Below are 20,928 nucleotides of genomic sequence, written 5' to 3' on the forward strand. Positions count from 1 at the left end.
TGGTGGAGTGTTCTTGTTTGGTGAAGGCAGTTTTAAGTGTGTTAAGGTATATATCCTGGACTTTCTCTTTGGAGCTTATTCTGTGGTATCAGAGTGCCTGGCTGTAGATAACAGATTTCTTGGTGTCTTTGGGGTTGAAGGTGTGGTGATCCATGGGTTTCTTGTATATAGTCATTTGTTGGGTTCCATTATTTAAGCTGATTGCGGTGTCCAGGAAGTTGATGCTGGTGCGGGAATATTCCAGAGAGAGTTTAATAGACAGGGGATGGGTGTTAAAATTGTGGTGGAAATCTGTGAGGGATTTTAAGTTGTCTGTCCAGGGGATAAAAATATCATCAATGTATCTCAGGTATATCATTGGTTTCATGGTGCATTTTGTGGTGCATTTCTCTCTGGAACACTCCCAACTAGCCTCAGCTTCCTGAACATCACAATAGCTTCAACAATGGATAGTTTGTCTCTCTCACCAAGAGAAGTTAGTCCAATTAATATATTACCTCACCCACCTTTTCTAATATCCCGAGACTGACATAGTTACAACAATACTAGTTTAAATGATTCCACATGAGAGTGACTGCCCTATGTTGCCTATACTAGCACTTTACACCCACAATAGATATGCAGTCAAAGAAACACTATGTCAATCATGAAAAAAGGCACTTGTCCAAAATAAAATCTAAGGGCTAGAACCTGCCTTCTACTGCATGTCTATTTACAAACACATTCTGTAACATTATCACATTTACCTACACCCTTAAATCTGCCACTTACAAATCATCTATAGGGAAAAAGATTGTCATACCCCTGTACTTCCTAGTCCACATTCTATTTTGTCTTCTTATGCCCACTTCTTGTGTCCGGTAGTAAACAAGGTTATGTCTACACTACAGACCTTACTGCAGCTGTGCCACTGCAAGGTCTCCTGTGTAGCCACTCTATACTAGCGGGAGAGAGCTCTCCTGCTGGCATAATTAAACCACCCGCAACGAGTGGCAGTAGCTATGCCACCTAGAGACACTCTCCCACTGACATAGCGCTGTCCACACCGGTGCTTTTGCCAGTGAAACTTCTGTCTGTTGGGGGTGGGGGTATCTTTTTCACACCCCTGACTGACAAAAGTTTTGCTGACAAAAATACTAGTGTAGACAAAGCCTGAGGCTGTCTGCTTCTCTGTGTTTATACAGTGCCTAACACACTGGGGTCCCTATTTGACTGGGGCCCTCCAGACACTATTGTAACACGAATAATAGTGAATAATTATAACAATTCCCACATTCAGGGAAGGATAGAATTTGACCATGATGCTCTGAAAAAGTTTTTGAGTTTTTTAAAAAGTAAGTGAATCTGGAATAATAATAAAAATAAATATTCTGAAGGATAGCTGTAGTCCACCTACAACTGCACCATCCATAATGAGCTTTGTGCCAGTCTCACTATAGTTTAAATACAGGCAGGAAAAAGGGTTTCATCTAAAAACTTGATTGGCTTTTCTGTAGTAAATTTTTGAGTTGTTACCCACACAAAACTTGATTGCTTCTTCAGCAGGCAGGTCAGTCTTGGTGCATTGATTACATATGTTTATATTCCATCTTTTATTCAGTCAAGAGAGTTAATAGTAGAGGGGTCATATTCTCCACTTATACCGCACAAGGAATTGCCAATGATCTGAATTGGAATTCCCATATATGAATCAAGGAAAGAATATGTATAATCCATGATGAATAATTCTTCTGCATACCTTTTGTGCGATGACACGTAATTCTTCTGCACTACTTTTGTGCATTCTTTGTGCCTTAAGACACTGGCATTGCTCCATCTCTTTCTGTATATAGGGCCTGAGCCGATGCCCACTGACATCGGTGGGAGTCTTTTTGTTGACTTCAATGGGTGTTGGATTGGGCCCATAAAGATTTATGGTAAAAACACAACTAATGATCAAATACCTACTCATTTTAATTTAAAATAAAGCACCAAATATTTCTTTGCAAAGCTGACTTACCATTTCTTTTGAGAAAATAGATTTGATATACATGCATGGTACATCCTTCCACCATACCGAAATGGAAACGAACATAGCTGGTCATCCTCCGTAAACACTGAAATACGAGAGTAAAACCTCCATGCAGTCACACTCTGACACAGCTCTTTGCTTACACAAAAGTAATGCTAATTTAAAGGAAAGGAATCTTCAGGTATCTCAACAGGACGGTGAATCCTGTTTCTTGTGAACTCTGATGTAGTAAGAGGAAAAGGAAATCTTAGAGTACACTGGATCTGCAGGCACTACAGCTAAAGCAATTTAAGCCGTCAGTGGTAGAATAAAAATTTCAGATAATTTCAATTCATGAACATATGGCAATTCCTGGTAAAGCCAGACATAATAATAATTAATAATAATACATTCATATTATTAATGTGATATCTGAAATAGTATTCATTGGGCCTCTATACCACATTATAACATCCCTTTAAAGTAAAGTAAAGTGTCAGCCTGTAAAACAATCAAATAGACAAAAATGGCCAAAGGGTAGGAGGGTTGTAAAGGGTGGAGGAAGATACTTAATATGGGGGGAAACATTGATTGGAACAATCAGATCATCATCACTTTTGGAATAAACAGGCTCATTACAAGTGAAGAAAAATGGACTGAGAAGGATGTCTAGAAACAATGAGTCTACGCCAACCACCTCAGTAGTACAGTTGCCTAAGAAGGGATGATGGGATCCCTATAAGGCAGGTAAGGCTAGATAAGACCCTCCTACTTTTTACCGGCCATAAGGGCATGTGATGGGAGGAGGGGCAGAGAGGAGTGAACTGCAGGAGGGGACTTGGGGGAAAGAGGCAGCACGGGAGCGGAACTTTGGGCAGAAGGAGTGGCATGGGGCTGGGCCTTGAGGGGAAGTGGTGGTGCAAGGGGTCAGGAAGAAGGGGCAGCATGGGAGCAAGGCTTTGGGGGAGGGGATGGTGCGAGGGCGGGGCCATGGTTCAGGCATCCGTGGCCCATCCATTTTTTAGAGAGCTTCCACCAACTTCTGGGCTAGATCTTCAAAGGGATTTGGGCACCTCGCTGCCACTTTAGGTGCTAAAATTCAAAATTTAGATGCAAATTCTCCCCCTCAACTGCCACCTAACTCTGTAGGTGCCTAAAGTCCTAGGAACCTGAATTTCCACTGGTAAAGTCCCTTAGCTACTTACAAATCTGCCACTGGGCATGTGCACAGCCACTTCAGTCTAGGTGCCCGCATATAGCTCATGCTTAAACCCCAGCATGATCCTCAGACTAGGTAAGGATCTTTGCCTATCTTACCTGTGGGGTCTGATCTGGTAGGTGTTCTCAGAAACTTCCAACCAGATTGTGTCCAGCACATACCACCACCAGAGGAAGAGGTAGTGATGTCTCCCCAACCCCTTTATATCTTTTAGCCAGTGGCTAGAGCACTCAGTCATGATGTGGGAGACCCAGGTCAATTTTCTGCTCTGCCTGATGTGGAGAAGGGATATGAACTTGTCTTTTCCCGACCCAGGAGGGTGCCCTAGCCACTGCACTATGGGATATTCTGAGGCAGGTATCTCTTAGTATTTCCTGTTAGAGCGGCTCCACTGTGTATAAATAATTAAATATGCACTGGGGCCCATCTTTCTGTTCCTCTACCACTGTCTTAAAGAGTTCATGTTGAAACAAAAACAGGCTTATTATAGGGTTGCATATTATAGATACGGGTAAGCAGTTTGTTGTTATTACTGACACCTATTAGATCTGATTTGGTACCTCTGTGGTGAAAGATTTCATGTCCTGAGCCTCTTCTTTGCGTAGACCCATGGTTCTACAAATAAAAATAATGCAGATTGGAAATACATAAATTCATTACATGAAACATTCTGTAAGGACAAAACATACATTCAGAGGTGTCCCAAAACACTTGTTATGTAGCACTTCAGCAAGAATCCTGTTATTTGTGTGTGGTTTTGGCTAGGGCGCATTCTTGTGAAAGGGAATAAATAAACATTAGCTGATGAAAGGTCGTGGCTTATCCAGGAAAAGCCAAACATGGTACAAGAATGCAGAAGACAAGCTTCATTATACCTCTCTGTTATCTAGGGACACATGTTCCTATTTCTTTTGGCGGGGAGCACGTCTTTCAGAGCTAGTTCACAGCTATGAATAATGCCCCAACCTTTAGACCTTTCACATCATTTAGCAGTGTTCTCCATGGGCTGAGTTATAAGCAATCTCTATTTGAGCTCATTGACCAGGAAATGAACACTGATAAAACTAAATATGTTAATTCTAATCAGCCTCAAGAAATAAGGAATAATAGTAGGACATAATAAAGTGCCACCACAACCAAAGGCACTCTGGACAACAAACAACAATAAAGCCATGATTAAAATACAATATCCATATAATATAAATTCAATATCAGAAAAACAATCAAGGGAACTGGCACATAAGGAAGGGGGAGAAATAGATAGAGGGAAGTTAATAAAAAGCCAAGCATGATTCTTCTAAAAAAGCAGCTTGAGATGTTTATTACTATAGCTTAGATGGATGCAAGGAAGAAACAAGCTCCATACTTTGGAGCCTGCAACAGCTCCATCACCTCCCAACCTAAGGCCTGATCCAACACCCAGTGGCCCAATCAGGATTGAGGCCCTTTGTGCTAGCCACTGTAGAAAAACATAGAAAGAGACATTCCCTGACTTGGAATGCTTACAGTCCAAGACAAGATGCAACAAGAACATGTAATACACTGTTGAAGGGTTTGTGGGAGGACACCAGCAACAGAGGTAAGAACAGGTGGTTACCTAGGATAGCTATGTGCAGTTAGATGGCTCTGAGTCAATTCTTTAAAAATATATACAAACACAAATATTAGTGTTATCATTAATCCCTAATGGCCCCTCCCCTAGCCACTCCTAGTTTGAGCCTGGATCAGGACCTGAGCCAGGAGAAAGCTTAGTAGCTTGAGCACCAAGTGTGAAATACCTACATTCCTGTAGATGCCCATGTTCAGATCCCAACAGGGCAATCTAGAGATAGAGATCCATGAAGTTTGATGTACGGGGTGGGTCTTATAAATGAAACCTTATAACTTGTGCTCCTGTCTGCTCAGTAAGAACATTACAGATCCCTGGCATTTCTTGTATGTGTGCTCCTCCCTTGGTAACCGGGCAGTGTATTACATGCTGGGTGCTGTTTTCCACCCTACTGGTAGGTGAAAGGACTCCTACATGCATAGTCACAGTAGTATTATTAGCATGACATGATACCTGATTTTCCACAAAGTTATCAGATAAATTATCCATGAAGAAAGATTTTGTCAGCTAACTTACTTTGTGTAATTCAGCCTGCTGTCTGGCTCTACCCATTCAACCCAAGCACAAGTATCTAGTGCCTATCATTTCATGTCCAGCCTTTGATGCACTGACCAGCCATTTCAAATCACAAGAAAATCACACTTACCATCCCTGTACAACCATGGCTGAAAGTCCAAGCCAGGATGACAACAGCAAAAGGACTGCAGGCTTTCATCTTAATTTTCCTTTCCAAAAAACCCTGAATACAGCTGTAGGGCTCGGCTGTTCTGCTGCCCAGGGGTTTGAAGCTGGAGGATAAATCAGCTACAGGCTTTCGCAAGAGATTTGGATATACCAAAATCTCCCAGTGGTTCACTTGACTTTAGAGTATTTTAACTAGTTAAGTAATCAGAGCTCTTATCAGTGTTAATCATTAACTTCTTTGTGGGTTGATGTGAATGCAGTATTTGGAGCTATTTTACTAAAACCACAAGGACTGAATAGTTTTCAAAGGCCATGTGTGGAGATAAGTGCCCTCCACTTGCCCTGAACTCAGTGGGCATGAAATGTACTCAGCACATCCACAGGATCCAGCTTGTTGTTACTTGTACTCAGAAAGCTATTTGCAATGGAAGTTCTTCTTCTCTCTTTTCCTTTGATATGCAATTATAAACATGATTCAGTAATTATGAAGAGCTCCAAACAAGCCACTCAGGAAACTATGTTATGTGGCAAAACATGGAACAGATCAATGCCAATATTAGACAAACACATGAATTACTCATTAACAGATGGTTACCTGCCCAGCAGTTACTTATAAGAATGCCGGATCAGTGAGCTAGGATAAAATAAAAGAGAAAGAAAATACACATTACTCTGATGAAACAGAAACTAGGTTCAGTAAATAATCCCATTCTATAGTAAGGTATGGTCTACACTTAAAAGTTTTATCGGCATAGCTAAGTCAGTTAAGAGTTTAATTTTTACCTACATAGCTATGCCAGTAAAAGCCCTAAGCTATGTCTACACTACGGACCTTACAACAGCTGTGCCATTGTAAGGTGTGCTGTGTAGCAGCTCTTTATCGCCAGGAGAGAGAGCTCTCCCAGCAACAAAATAAAACCACCGCCAATGAGGGGCAGTAGCTTCATTGCCAGGAGTGTGGCTCCCGCCGACAAAGCACTGTCCACACCGGTGCTTTTTGTATTAAAACTTTTGTTATTCAGGGGGATGTTTTTTCACACCCCTGAACGACAAAAGTTTTAACAATGAACGTGCCAATGTAGACATAGCCCTAGTGTGAACACAGTTATATCAGTATAACTGTGCTTATAAGTGGGGGAATTGGCATAAACTATACCTGTGAAAGTCCTTTCATATTGGTATAACTGTGTCCACACTAGTGGATTTTGCCAGTATAGCTTTACTGGTATAACTACACAGGCAAAATCTTCCCAGTATAGGTAATGCCTTAAAAGTGAACAACAAAGACTGGGTGAATTTTGAATTCACTCCAGATTCAGCAATAAATAATAATTATACTTGGCACTTACATAGCATCTGTTATTTTAGGATCTGAAATTAATTAATCCCACAGAACCTGTGATGTAGGTATGTATAATTATCCCCCATTTTACAGATGGGAAGTATGAGGTACAGAGGTGTTAAACGATTCACCAAGGTCACAAAGGAATACTGTGGCAGAGCAGGGATAGAACACACATCTCCCAGCTATCAGTCTCAAGCCTTACCTCGAACACCATCCATCCTCTGGAAGAATTTTTATGTCTAAAGGCCAATCTGAACAAAAGATTTCGGGGAGCCTCACAATAACCTCCTGCTGGGTCCCCCCATTAAGCCCATCTATCAGAGCTGAATATTAAAAACTACACACACACACACACACCAAATATATAAGTAAATAACAGTTTATTTGACTAAGGGAAGAGGAAGAGAGGAGAGGGGAATGGATTAACAACTCTGGAGACTTGGGATACCACTTACACACACTCATACACTTAATGATATATACAAATATATATATAGATGTTCTTCTACCTTTCTGGATGTTTACACAGAAGGTGGCAGGATCCAGATGACTGAAGCCAGCAATGGACTGATGAACTCCGACCGTGGACAGCAAATGAAATGGACAGGTATGTATATATCCCTATCTTAACTCCCACCCTATCCCGCTTTGCGTCGTCTGTGTGTGTAAGATTGAACTAACTACTCGGACTAGGTCTGTGTATGCCAGTCTGCTTTCCCAAATAAAAGCATAAACAAACCCAAATCTATTAGTAAATAGCTATTGCAGGCCAAAAGCTACTGCCAAGATGGTACTGCAGTGCGAGAGAGCTGGACACTTGAACCTCTGACCACTCGAAAGCTCAAGACCAAGACTCGAAAGAGACCAAGATCCAAGAGCTCCTCCCCTCACACACTTTTATAGGGAGCTGTTGATGGGCAAACCTAGTTTCCTGCCTTTTCTTGGTACCAAGGAACAAGAACCTGACACAAGATGGAGGTTACCTTGTCCTTTTACCAAAACAAAATGGCCCTCTAAGTTACAGATTTCAATAATTTGGCAGAAGTAAATGGGGTTTAAAACAAAAATTAACACCTCTATTTAACTGGACTCCAGAATGGCAGGTCCCATACTATGTTTTGTGGACTACCAGTGATCCCCATGGGCCTTTCCATGTGGTCGAGAAAGAGCCAGGCAGCCAACTGATATTGCTAATTCAGTCACCTGGTTTGCTGTTCCAATGAGTACACCTTAAAGCTCGGAGGGAATTCACTACTAGAGGTCATCATTCAATAAAGGAAGCAGCCTCCTTCACCCCTTGTCAGAGCCAGGACCAGCCACCGCTAGGGCCAGGACTGCAGTATTTCAGTGAAGACCAAGGCAGGACCTAGGAAACTTATTTATCTATCTAAAAACAAGAAATGACACAAAGTACTGATGATGATGCCATAATCTAGTCTGTCTGTGTTCTCTGACACAGTCTTTGTTACTGGCTCCCTTCCTTAAGGGTATGTCTACACTACGAAATTAGGTCGAATTTATAGAAATCAGTTTTGTAGAAAGCGTTCTTATACAGTCGAGTGTGTGTGTCCCCACACAAATGCTCTAAGTGCATGTAGTCGGCAGACTGTATCCACAGTACCAAGGCAACAGTCGACTTCCGGAGCTTTGCACTGTGGGTAGCTATCCCACAGTTCCCGCAGTCTCCACCGCCCATTTGAATTCTGGGTAGAAATCCCAGTGCCTGATGGGGCTAAAACATTGTCGCAGGTGGTTCTGGGTACATATCATCAGGCCCCCGTTCCCTCCCTCCCTCCCTCTGTAAAAGCAAGGGCAAACTATCATTTTGCACCTTTTTTCTTGAGTTACCTGTGCAGACGCCATACCATGGCAAGCATGGAGCCCACTCAGCTAACCGTCACCATATGTATCCTGGGTGCTGGCAGACATGGTACTGCATTGCTACACAGCAGCAGTTTATTGCCTTTTGGCAGCAGACAGTGCAGTATGACTGGTAGCCGTTGTCGATGTAGTCCTGGTTGCTCTTTTAAGCGGGTGCCTGGGCAAACATGGGAGTGACTCAGCCAGGTCATTTCCCTTGTTTCGTCTCATGGCGATTGAGTCTTACCGGCAGTGCACTGTCTTTTAATTTGCAGCCAGCAGAAGACGATGGCCAGTAGTCATACTGCACCATCTTCTGCTGAGCACCCAGGAGGTGACGATGGCTAGCAGTCGTACTGCACAGTCTGCTGCCAGCATGATGTATAAAGATAGATGAAGTGGCTCAAAACAAGAAATAGACCAGATTTGTTTTGTATTCATTTTCTCCTCCCTCCCTCTGGGAAATCGACGGCCTGCTAAACCCAGTTTTGAGTTCTATCCTTGAGGGTTTGAGTTCTATCCTTGAGGCGGCCATTCAGTTTCTCACAAAGCCACCCCCTTTGTTGATTTTAATTCCCTGTAAGCCAACCCTGTAAGCCATGTTGTCAGTCGCCCCTCCCTCCATCAGGGCAACAGCAGACAATCGTTCCATGCCTTTTTTCTGTGCAGATGCCATACCACGGCAAGCATGGAGCCCGCACAGATCACTTTGGCAATTAGGAGCACATTAAACACCACATGCATTATCCAGCAGTATATCCAGCAGCACCAGAACCTGGCAAAGTGAAACCGGGCGAGTAGGCGACATCAGCGCGGTGACGAGAGTGATGAGGACACGGACACAGACTTCTCTCAAAGCACGGGCCCTGCCAATGTGGGCATCATGGTGCTAAGGGGGCAGGTTCATGCGGTGGAACGCTGATTCTGGGCTCGGGAAACAAGCACAGACTGGTGGGACCGCATAGTGTTGCAGGTCTGGGACAATTCCCAGTGGCTGCGAAACTTTCACATGTGTAAGGGCACTTTCATGGAACTTTGTAACTTGCTTTCCCCTGTCCTGAGGCGCAAGAATACCAAGATGAGAGCAGCCCTCACAGTTGAGAAGCGAATGGCAATAGCCCAGTGGAAGCTTGCAACGCCAGACAGCTACCGGTCAGTCGGGAATCAATTTGAAATGGGCAAATCTACTGTGGGGGCTGCTGTGATGCAAGTAGCCAATGCAATCAAAGATCTGCTGATATCTAGGGTAGTGACCCTGGGAAATGTGCAGGTCATAGTAGATGGATTTGCTGCAATGGGATTCCCTAATTGTGGTGGGACCATAGACGGAACCCATATCCCTATCTTGGCACCGGAGCACCAAGCCAGCGAGTACATAAACCGCAAGGGGTACTTTTCAATAGTGCTGCAAGCACTGGTGGATCACAAGGGACATTTCACCAACATCAACATGGGATGGCCGGGAAAGGTACATGACACTCGCATCTTCAGGAACTCTGGTCTGTTTCAAAAGCTGCAGGAAGGGACTTTCTTCCCAAACCAGAAAATAACCGTTGGGGATGTTGAAATGCCTATAGTTATCCTTGGGGACCCAGCCTACTCCTTAATGCCATGGCTCATGAAGCCATACATAGGCAGTCTGGAGAGTAGTCAGGATCTGTTCAACTACAGGCTGAGCAAGTGCAGAATGGTGGTAGAATGTGCATTTGGACATTTAAAAGCGCGCTGGTGCAGTTTACTCACTCGGTTAGACCTCAGCGAAACCAATATTCCTACTGTTATTACTGCTTGTTGTGCGCTCCACAATATCTGTGAGAGTAAGGGGGAGACGTTTATGGAGGGGTGGGAGGTTGAGGCAAATCGCCTGGCTGCTGGTTACGCACAGCCAGACACCAGGGAGTTAGAAGAGCACAGGAGGGTGCAGTGCGCATCAGAGAAGCTTTGAAAACCAGTTTCATGACTGGCCAGACTACGGTGTGAAAGTTCTGTTTGTTTCTCCTTGATGAAATCCCCCGCCCCTTGGTTCACTCTACTTCCCTGTAAGCTAACCACCCTCCCCACCTCCCTTCGATCACCGCTTGCAGAGGCAATAAAGTCATTGTTGCTTCACATTCATGCATTCATTATTAATTCATCACACAAATAGGGGGATAATTACCAAGGTAGCCCAGGAGGGGTGGTGGAGGAGGGAAGGACAAGGCCACACAGCACTTTAAAAGTTTAAAACTTATTGAATGCCAGTCTTCTGTTACTTGGGCAATCCTCTGGGTTGGAGTGGCTGGGTGGCCGGAGGCCCCCCCCGCACCTCGTTCTTGGGTATCTGGGTGAGGAGGCTATGGAACTTGGGGAGGAGGGCGGTTGGTTACACAGGGACTGTAGTGGCGGTCTGTGCTCCTGCTGCCTTTCCTGCAGCTCAACCATATGCTGAAGCATATTAGTTTGATCCTCCAACAGCCTCAGCATTGAATCCTGCCTCCTCTCATCATCCTGCCGCCACCTTTCAGCTTCAGCCCTCTCTTCAGCCTGCCACTTACTCTTTTCAGCCTGCCACCTCTCCTCCCGGTCATTTTGTGCTTTCCTGCACTCTGACATTGTCTGCCTCCATGCATTCATCTGTGCTCTGTCAGTGTGGGAGGACAGCATGAGCTCAGAGAACATTTCATTGCAAGTGCGTTTTTTTCGCCTTCTAATCTTCACTAGCCTCTGGGAAGGAGAAGATCCTGTGATCCTTGAAACACATGCAGCCGGTGGAGAAAAAAAACGGGACAGTGGTATTTGAAAAGACACATTTTATAGAACAATGGGTACATTCTTTCATGGTAAACCTTGCTGTTAACATTACATACATAGCACATGTGCTTTCGTTACAAGATTGCATTTTGCCTCCCCCCACCGCGTGGCTAACAGCGGGGAACATTTCTGTTCAGCCATAGGCAAACAGCCCAGCAGGAATGGGCACCTCTGAATGTCCCCTTAAGAAAAGCACCCTATTTCAACCAGGTGACCATGAATGATATCACTCTCTTGAGGATAACACAGAGAGATAAGAATGGATGTTGTTTGAAAGCCAGCAAACATACACTGCAATGCTTTGTTCTACAATGATTCCCGAGTACGTGCTACTGGCCTGGAGTGGTAAAGTGTCCTATCATGGTGGATGGAATAAGGCTGCCCTCCCCAGAAACCTTTTGCAAAGGCTTTGGGAGTATATCCAGGAGAGTCACGAATGCCAGGGCAAATTAATCATTAAACATGCTGGCTTTTAAACCTTTTATAGTATTTTAAAAAGGTACACTCACCAGAGGTCCCTTCTCTGCCTGGTGGGTCCGGGAGGCAGCCTTGTGTGGGTTCAGGGGGTACTGGCTCCAGGTCCAGGGTGAGAAACAGTTCCTGGCTGTCGGGAAAACCGGTTTCTCCGCTTGTTTGCTGTGAGCTACCTACAGCCTCCTCATCATCGTCTTCCTCGTCCCCAAAACCTGCTTCCGTGTTGCCTCCATCTCCATTGAAGGAGTCAAACAACACGACTGGGGTAGTGGTGGCTGAACCCCCTAAAATGGCATGCAGCTCATCATAGAAGCAGCATGTTTGGGGCTCTGACCCGGAGCGGCCGTTCGCCTCTCTGATTTTCTGGTAGGCTTGCCTCAGCTCCTTAAGTTTCACACGGCACTGCTTCGGGTCCCTGTTATGGCCTCTGTCCTTCATGCCCTGGGAGATTTTCACAAATGTTTTGGCATTTCGAAAACTGGAATGTAGTTCTGATAGCACGGATTCCTCTCCCCATACAGCGATCAGATCCCGTACCTCTCATTCGGTCCATGCTGGAGCTCTTTTGCAATTTTGGGACTCCATCATGGTCACCTCTGCTGATGAGCTCTGCATTGTCACCTGCAGCTTGCACCTGGCCAAACAGGAAATTGAAATTCAAAAGTTCGCGGGCCTTTTCCTGTCTACCTGGTCAGTGCATCTGAATTGAGAGTGCTGTCCAGAGCGGTCACAATGGAGCACTCTGGGATAGCTCCCGGAGGCCAATACTGTCTAATTGCATCCACAGTACCCCAAATTCGACCCAGCAAAACCGATTTCAGCGCTAATCCCCTTGTCGGGGTGGAGTAAGGAAATCAATTTTAAGAGCCCTTTAAGTAAAAAAAAAAGGGCTTCGTCATGTGGATGGGTGCAGGGTTACATCGATTTAATGCTCCTAAATTCGACCTCAACACCTAGTGTAGACCACGGCTAAGAGTGGGAACTGACAAGCAGAGACGCACTGTACAGTATCCTGCTGATTGAGTGGCAACTTTAAACTTTCTGCTGAAACGTAACATTTTATAACACAAGGAAAAAGAAGAAGCCACTACTGCTGTCACCACTGGGAATTGTCACATCTGGGACCTGCTGGCAGCATAGACAAGGGGACAGCCATCAGATGAAGTAGTTGCCACCGAGAACTGAGAAACCTGCTTCCAGGAGCCATCGACACATGGAGCTGTGCCTGACAGCCATCACCTTCTTCCAATAGGAATTTCCTCACACAAGGACTAAATAACAGCTTCAGGATTTAGCCTTATATAAATACATTATACCAAACACCTACCCACTGCACATTCACTACCTATACAGGTTCAGTCCAAAGGAGTATGGAAGGATCTAAATGGCACAGATGAAAGGTACTGACTGTGATTCAACCAGTTGTTGTAGCAGGAAACTATATTAAGCCACCAATTCTCAGTGCCCCATATCCTGTAGACAAGCAATTTTAAAGTACTGTCCATAAGGTTCTAAATTAATGGACATTAAAACCAGACTCCACAAAACATTGGAAAATATATTGTAGTGAAAAATCCTGGTTCTTGAAGTGATAGACTGTCTGACCTAAGAGTTCTTTTCCATATCTGACTGCTACAATTTTCAAAAATGGCACCCAATGCTGATCTCTTTGCACCAGAGCAACTGAGACCTGATCTGGTCCACAGTCTCGAAGAAACACCTCCATTTCCTCTTTAATAGCACTTAGGTTCCCCCTTTAAATTTTGCTATACAGCAATATTCAACAAGTCAACAGTGTAACGCTGTTGCAAAAAAAGCAAACACCATTCTGGGATGTATTAGCAGGAGTATTGTAAGCAAGACATGACAAGTAATTCTTCCACTCTACTCCGCACTGAATAGCCTCCACTGGAGTATTGTGTCCAGTTCCGGATGCCACATTTTAGGAAAGATGTGGACAAATTGGAGGAAGTCCGGAGAGAGCAACAAAAATGATTAAAGGTCTAGAAAACATGACCTGTGAGGGAAGATTGAAAAACATTGGGTTTGTTTGCTCCGGTGAAGAGAAGACTGAGGGGGAACAAGATAAATATATAAAAGATTTTACAAGGAGGAGGGAGAAAGATTGTTTTTCTTAACCTGAGGATAGTACAAAAAGCAATGGGCTTAAATTGCAGCAAGGGCGGTTTAGGTTGGACATTAGGAAAAAATTCCTAACTGTCAGGGTGGTTAAGCACTGGAATAAATTGCCTAGGGAGGTTGTGGAATCATTCATCATTTAAGAGCACATTAGACAATCACCTGTCAGCGATGGTCTAGATCAGTGTTCTCAAAGCTGGTCCGCCGCTTGTTCAGGGAAAGCCCCTGGTGCGCCAGACCGCTTGTTCAGGGAAAGGCCCTGGTGCACCAGACCCTTGGCCTGCACCACTTCCTGCAGCCCCCATTGGCCTGGAGCAGCGAACTGCGGCCAGTGGGAGCTGCGATTGGCCGAACCTGCGGACGTGGCAGGTAAACAAACCCACCCAGCCCCCCAAGGGCTTTCCCTGAACAAGCGGAAGACCAGCTTTGAGAACCACTGCTCTAGATAATACTTAGTCCTGCCATGAGTGCAGGGGACTAGACTAGGAGTTTGAGGTCCTTTTCAGTCCTACAATTCTATATTCGGGGCTGGTTCTGCTCCTACTGAAGTCAATGTGAGTTTGCAAAATGATACATGGAGGTAATTACATTCTTTGCAGCCCACACTCCTTTTGTGTGAAAGAAAAATAAGCTGTGACTTTCAACTGTGACCTTCCTTTTATGCCATCATCATCAAGAGACAATGAAAAAAGCAACAAAACAAAGTGCTATAAAATAACAGAAACTGACAGAAATTGAATGTACTGACTATGTGGTGTGCACTGGCGGGTGAGAACATTTTTTAATTGAACTAACTTCTGTTTGTCAGAGAGACAAGCTTTTGAGCTTCTTTGGGTCTGGACCTGACCTGAAGAAGAGTTTTGTGTAAGCTCAAGTCGAAATGCTGAGTGTCCTAATAACAATGACAATTACCCAACAGAATTAAACACTAATATACAACTAAATAATTCCATCAGCATTAAATAATCAAATGGAGATAAAAAGAAATGTATTTTCACCAGCTAATACATAAAAATAAATGGAAAAGCCCCTCAAACACATATGCCCTCCTATCTAGGAATATATCCCGATCCTTCCCCAGAAACCCTGTCAAATAAATGGCTTTTGCAGCATGCCTGAAAGATCAGCAACGTTCTACATTGTTTTTCACATAATTTCCAGGTGTACATTAAATGTGTAAATGGAAATCTTATCACTCAGTTACTGACAAGTTGAGTGTAAAGAATAATACAATACTTTACAATGAATATATGATCTCCAGTTTATTTTTGTAAATTACTTTAATGTTTACCCAGGTAAATGAGGCTTCCTTTTTTTTAAAAGCCAATTTCTTCTTTTTTTTTTTTTTTTAACCTTTATATGTGGTAGCTTAATAGTGGGATCCGTTGCTGTCTCCGGAAGTGATCTTATTACCACATTTAAGTTGATAATATTGTAACAAGGTACCAAATCCAAGTTCCCTGATAACAAGTCAATTCTAGGATGTGGAATGATTAACACAATGGGAGAGTTTGAGATGTTAGAACTCTTTTTCAGTCGGTTTGTTCCACTTTCATGCTGTGTAATGATATCACTAATATATGCATCATTTTTACATGGTTTACACAGTCTGATAACTATTTCTAAATGGGGAATAATTTAAAGTGTGGCTATGGTGAGAAAAGTTACTTTTTATTCCACATACCTGCTCTTGATGGACAAAATTAATCCCTAAATTAAATGGGACATGTGAGCCAAAGTCACTTGGGTGTTTTTGAAAAATCCCAACAATAGGCAGCATGGTTGGTCAGTGCACAACTGCAGCAAATGGGAATAGCTGCAGGATATTTATAACTGGACAGCAGGGATTCAGCACACACAGACTCAGAGCTGTTGCATGTCAGCAGATAATCCTGGAACTGAAATACATACATGCACTTAAATGCTAACTTCTCCTCCTCAATACTCTCACCTCCCACATTTCTCCAGCACTCCTGACAACTCCACTAGCTTCCCTGTCACTCAAGCACACAAATCTTGGGTTATCTATGACTCCTTTTTTCTCTCCTTACACTGAAGCGCTTCCCAAATCTCACCACTTCTCCCTCCCCTCTGTAACACTTAAAATCTGCTCCTCCTTCACCAGATCCACTACTGAAATCCCAGCCAACACCAACACCAAGGTTCTTGTAATCTGGCTTGTAACCTGCCTACCAGTCTCCCAGGCTCTCACTTTTTCTCTCTCTCTCTCTCTCTCTAGCATTCAGCAGACAAAATGACTTTTTTCTCCCTTCTCAAGTCCTTCCACTGATTCTCCCTCTTTTCACAAAAAAACATTTGTCCTGCTCTGCAGATCTCTGCCCTGCCTCTTCATCTACCATCACTCACCACCTTGATCTTTGGGCTCTGCCCCCTTTTTCTCTGCATTACTCCCTTAGCCTCCTCCTCTCACACTGGTCTTTGTGCCTTTCATTACATTGCTCCCTAGACCTCAGACAATATCCCTCTTCTTGCATGCTATGTCCTAACTGTCATCCCTCAAAGCCCTCTTCAAAACCCACTTCTCACCTTGCTGTCCAACAGGGACTCCTGTTCCTACCATCTCCCTCTTCCCTTGTTGCCCTATCTACTTTCTGCTTAAAAATATCAGAAGCCACAATTCTCTCACAATACAGTAGGGCTCACATTATTTTTATTTGCTTTAATTCTCACATCTCCTTTCCCTAATCCATTGCGTGGTTCACTTTTCCAAATACTGACTGCATGTTACAATAAAAAAAGTTTTGGGATTCACCTCTACCCCCACATAGTTTCCAGAACCTGCTCCTATCTAGCCATAAAAAAATTGAGAGGTTGGTCATCATCAACCCTACATGTGTACATGACTCTCCAGGGGTCTGCAGACTGAGATTGAGAACTCATGCCTATTCCCTTCCTGTATCAGTCTTTCATGCTGGTTATTGCACTATAGTAACACAAAGAGGTGCATAACATGCCAGTCATAATGTAACTCCACCTGTCACACCATTACTTGCATTCCTTCCCCCTCACACCCCTTTAGGATGTGCTACTTCTCGATTGCAGGATATCGTTAAGATGTTATCCTTTATCTGGGATTCTCCTCCTTTCAGCACACCTTGCCTCATTTGTCTCCTCTACAGATTAACTCATACACACCAGTTTTTCCAATGTCTAACTGCCATCTTCTCTATGGGGTCCCACACCTTAACCACTGCAGCTCTCTTCAATTTCCTGCATACATCCTAAGCACTGCATAAAAATGTATGGCCCTATGGCCACTTTCGTATTATTCATGTACCAAGAGAGCATTAGCTCAAGTCTGAAATATCAAGACACACAAAAAGGACAATAAAAGAGATGGTCTCAAGCTGCAAAAATCAGATCTGGATTTCAAACACCCAACATTCAGGGTTGTTCTTGATCCAGGGTTTTTCTTTAAGCCACTATAAAGAGAGGGGCCACTGCACAAACCAGAATTGATCTGGTTTCAAGCATTCTAAAAGTTTAGGGATATTTAGATCCAGGATTTTCATAGCATCCCATATCAACACAATAGTGGCAACACCAAGTACCTCATGTATGGAGATACAGTGAAATGTGTAAATAACATGGCCATAGCCAACTAAGGGCAAAGGTGCTTCTTCAGGTATGTCTACTATGCAATTAAACAGCAGCAGCTGGCCCATGTCAGCTGACTCGAGCTCACCGGGGTCGAACTACAGGGCTGTAAAACTGCAGTGTAGCTATTCAGGCTTGGGCTGGAGCCTGAGCTTTGGGACCCCACGAGGGGGGAGGATGCCAGCGCCTGGGCTCCGCATTGAGCTTGAACATCTACATTGCAATATTATATCTCCGCAACCTAACCCCGTGAGCCAAAATCAGCGGACACCAGCCAGCCATGGGAGTTTAATTGCAGTGTAGACATATCTTTCATCTTTCACAGCTCAGAAACTGGATGTTTTCTCCAGCTATTTAAAGAGAAAGGGAAATTTAGGAAGACTCATCTTCAGGCACTGTTATGCCCATCTAACCACATCCCTGGCCTGAAACTCTAGCCACCGCCAGAGATGTGTGACTTTTTATTCTAGCACAAGAGGCACGTGTGTAATGAAAACTGGCTGAAAGAGATGCATAAAAAGACATCTAGTGGTAAATGTCCCCAACCATAACTGCCGCCAACCCAGTTAGATGACTTCAACACAAGCCAATTTGCAACTGTTAGGCATTTACATTTTTAGATGTGCTCAAATCCTTGCTGTTCCACCCACTCCCTTCATTAGCATATTAGACGCCCCCATTGCATGCTTTTAAATGATCTATAAGTCAGGGGTGTGTGAAGGAGATGGCTCTGCCTCTATAACCTTAAGGAGGCTAAATCTTTCTCTTGCAACTTCGGAAAATGTTCTTTTTAAGAAAAACATTTTCCCCTTTTCAGCCCCACAGGCCTCGCTGACCTCAGGTTGTTAGTTGCTGTGATATGGTGGAGTGCAGAGTTTAAAAGGAATTATTCTAATTGCAACCCTAATAATATTCAGCATGGAAACCTCCCAATTTCTCCAGGTGTCTCATTAAACACCTACTCACAGTTTGCAGATAATGGACGTATGACAAATGTGTAAGTGCCAGAAAACACCCCCTGACCCGCCCCCTGCTGTGGCTGTTGGATTTAGTCACCACAGGAGAATCTCACCATTACGTGCCTCCTGCAGAAATCCAGGTACAAACTGTGTGTTTCTGGGCAACTTTCAGCGTGCTCTTCTGGCATGTGTAAGACGGGCGTGCATCTCTGAAAATCTAGCTCCCAGTGGAAGAGGGCTGTTTTGGACGCTTGGTTTGGAACAAGTACATCATCACTGTATGAAGCTTACTATCAATTATTGATATGTACTCACAACCTGAACCCAGATTAACCTAATTTTTGTCTGGCAATTTCCATGGGTTTTTTTAATTTAAAAAATTCATACAAAAAGCCTCTGAGAATGTTCCTGCGGGATATTTCTCATGTTCTGAAGAGATGAAGTATGACTTACATAATTTTTTTTGGAATAGTTAACTTTTATACTTTAACTCTTACAGATAGATTTACCAATACACTCTGGTTGCTTCACCCCACTCTGGAGCAGTATAGAGCAACCAGAGCCTACAGATAAAACTTCCCTTCTCTCCTTTCCCCATCCCCTCTCACTTCTACCTTCCCTTCTCTGATCCTTTCCCGTTCTCCCTCCTTTTCCTTCCAATCTTCACCTCCCCTCTTCCCTCTCACTTTCCACTTCCCCCACACTCCCCACTCCTCCTCCCATTTCTTCCCCTTTCCATTCCTCCCTATCTTTTCCTCCTCCTCACTTCCTGCTCTTCCCTTTCTCCCATCTCTCTTCCTGTCTCTGGGTCTGTGACAGCCCAGGGCAGAGCCCCCTTTCTCCCCACATAGTCCTCCCTGCAAACCACCCAAGCTCCCTGCAGCCCTTCTCCCTGAGACACAGCCTACAACATAGACATACCTGGAGCCACGTTTCCACCACACACTTTAAATCCCCTCCAATCAGAGGTCAGATGGGGTGGGGCTGAGCTGGGTGGGCAAGGAGCAGCTGTGACCCCCTTTTCCTTCTCTGCTGCTTGGCCCCAATCTCCCTTTCTCCTCTTTCCCCTCTCCCATCCTTTCCCCTCTACCCCTTCCTCTCCCTTCCCACAGCTTCCCTTTTTCCCTTCCCCTCTCACTTCTCCCCATCTTTTCCCCTCTCCTCCCTCTTTCCATACACTCAGCTCTCCCCCTATTCTTTTCCCCTCACCTATCTCCACTCCCCGGAGGGGGTGAAGTAGGGAGACAGGTTAATGAGGATGGGGTGGGAGGAGAGGCGGAGGAGATGGGAGAGAAACAGGGAAAGGGAAAGGAGGAGCTGGGGGAGGTGTGAGTGAGACTCTGTGGGAAGAGGACAGGAGAGGGAGAGAGAGACTAGAGGTTGGAGGTGAAGAAGAAGGGGGAAAGGGGTCAGGGAAAGGGTGAGACAAGAGATTGAGGAAGGAGAAGAGGAAAGAAAGGGAGATGAGAGGGAAGGAGCAAGGAAGAGGAGGAGAAGGGAGAAAAGGTTAAGAGGAAGGGCTAAGGAGGAAAGGGAGAAATGGGTAAGGGGAAGATGGGGGAGCGGTGGGTGGAGCAAGGGGGAGGAGAAGGGGTGAAAGGGAAGGATGAGGAGGCACAGAGAGGAGGGAGAGACAGAAAGGAGAAGGGTAAAGGAGCAAGCAGAAAGAGGGGAGGAAGGGGAGAAGGGTGATGGGGAGGAGGAGAAGGAAAGACGGAGGGAGAAACAGAAGGAGGCTGAAAAGGCAAGAAGACAGGCAGTCTGAAAATTGCATGAAGCCTGGAACTTCTCGCATCATAGTGGAACTGGCTCTAGCAGAGGCGAAAATCTCATTACCCAGGATAAATTCACTAGAGTTGGCAACACATGGTACCACATGCTCAGAGGCAAAGCTCCAGACTCTTCAGGCTCTAACCCTCGATGGGTTCCCATAAACACTCCCTGTCTAATGAATAACAAAGGGATGCTTCACTAGGGCTGGGCACAAGGGCTTGGAAATGCAAACAAACAGTGAACCAATAGTTCCCAACTCAACCCCTCAGGGTGTCCGGTCCAGGGGTATGAAGGCGAGGCTTCTCAGTGATTCACATTATGCATTGGTCCAGTCCTTTTTGCCCAGCAGGTGTAGCCTTGTTCAGGCCCTCCACACAGTCCCTCTGTTTGCAGGCCACTCCTAACTATCCACCAGGGCTAGCACTGGCCGCCTGCCAGCAGGAGGCTACTTCCCATCCTGACTCTCAG

General features: G+C 44.6%; 1 protein-coding gene across 1 annotated transcript in view; it reads right to left on the bottom strand.

Annotated features, from left to right (window-relative positions):
- HGFAC (HGF activator) overlaps positions 1-5,657 on the bottom strand; it is a 47,016-nt gene extending 41,359 nt beyond the window's left edge. Inside the window, exons 1-3 of the mRNA XM_043512530.1 lie at positions 5,465-5,657; positions 3,770-3,824; positions 2,000-2,096 (exon numbers count right to left, since the gene is read on the bottom strand). Of these exons, the coding sequence (XP_043368465.1) occupies positions 2,000-2,096; positions 3,770-3,824; positions 5,465-5,533 (221 nt within the window). The 5' untranslated portion in view covers positions 5,534-5,657. The remainder of the gene's footprint in view (positions 1-1,999; positions 2,097-3,769; positions 3,825-5,464) is intronic.
- Between the last annotated feature and the right edge of the window lie 15,271 nt (positions 5,658-20,928).

The sequence above is a fragment of the Dermochelys coriacea genome, chromosome 4, assembly GCF_009764565.3.
Source record: "Dermochelys coriacea isolate rDerCor1 chromosome 4, rDerCor1.pri.v4, whole genome shotgun sequence".
Classification (NCBI taxonomy): domain Eukaryota; kingdom Metazoa; phylum Chordata; order Testudines; family Dermochelyidae; genus Dermochelys; species Dermochelys coriacea.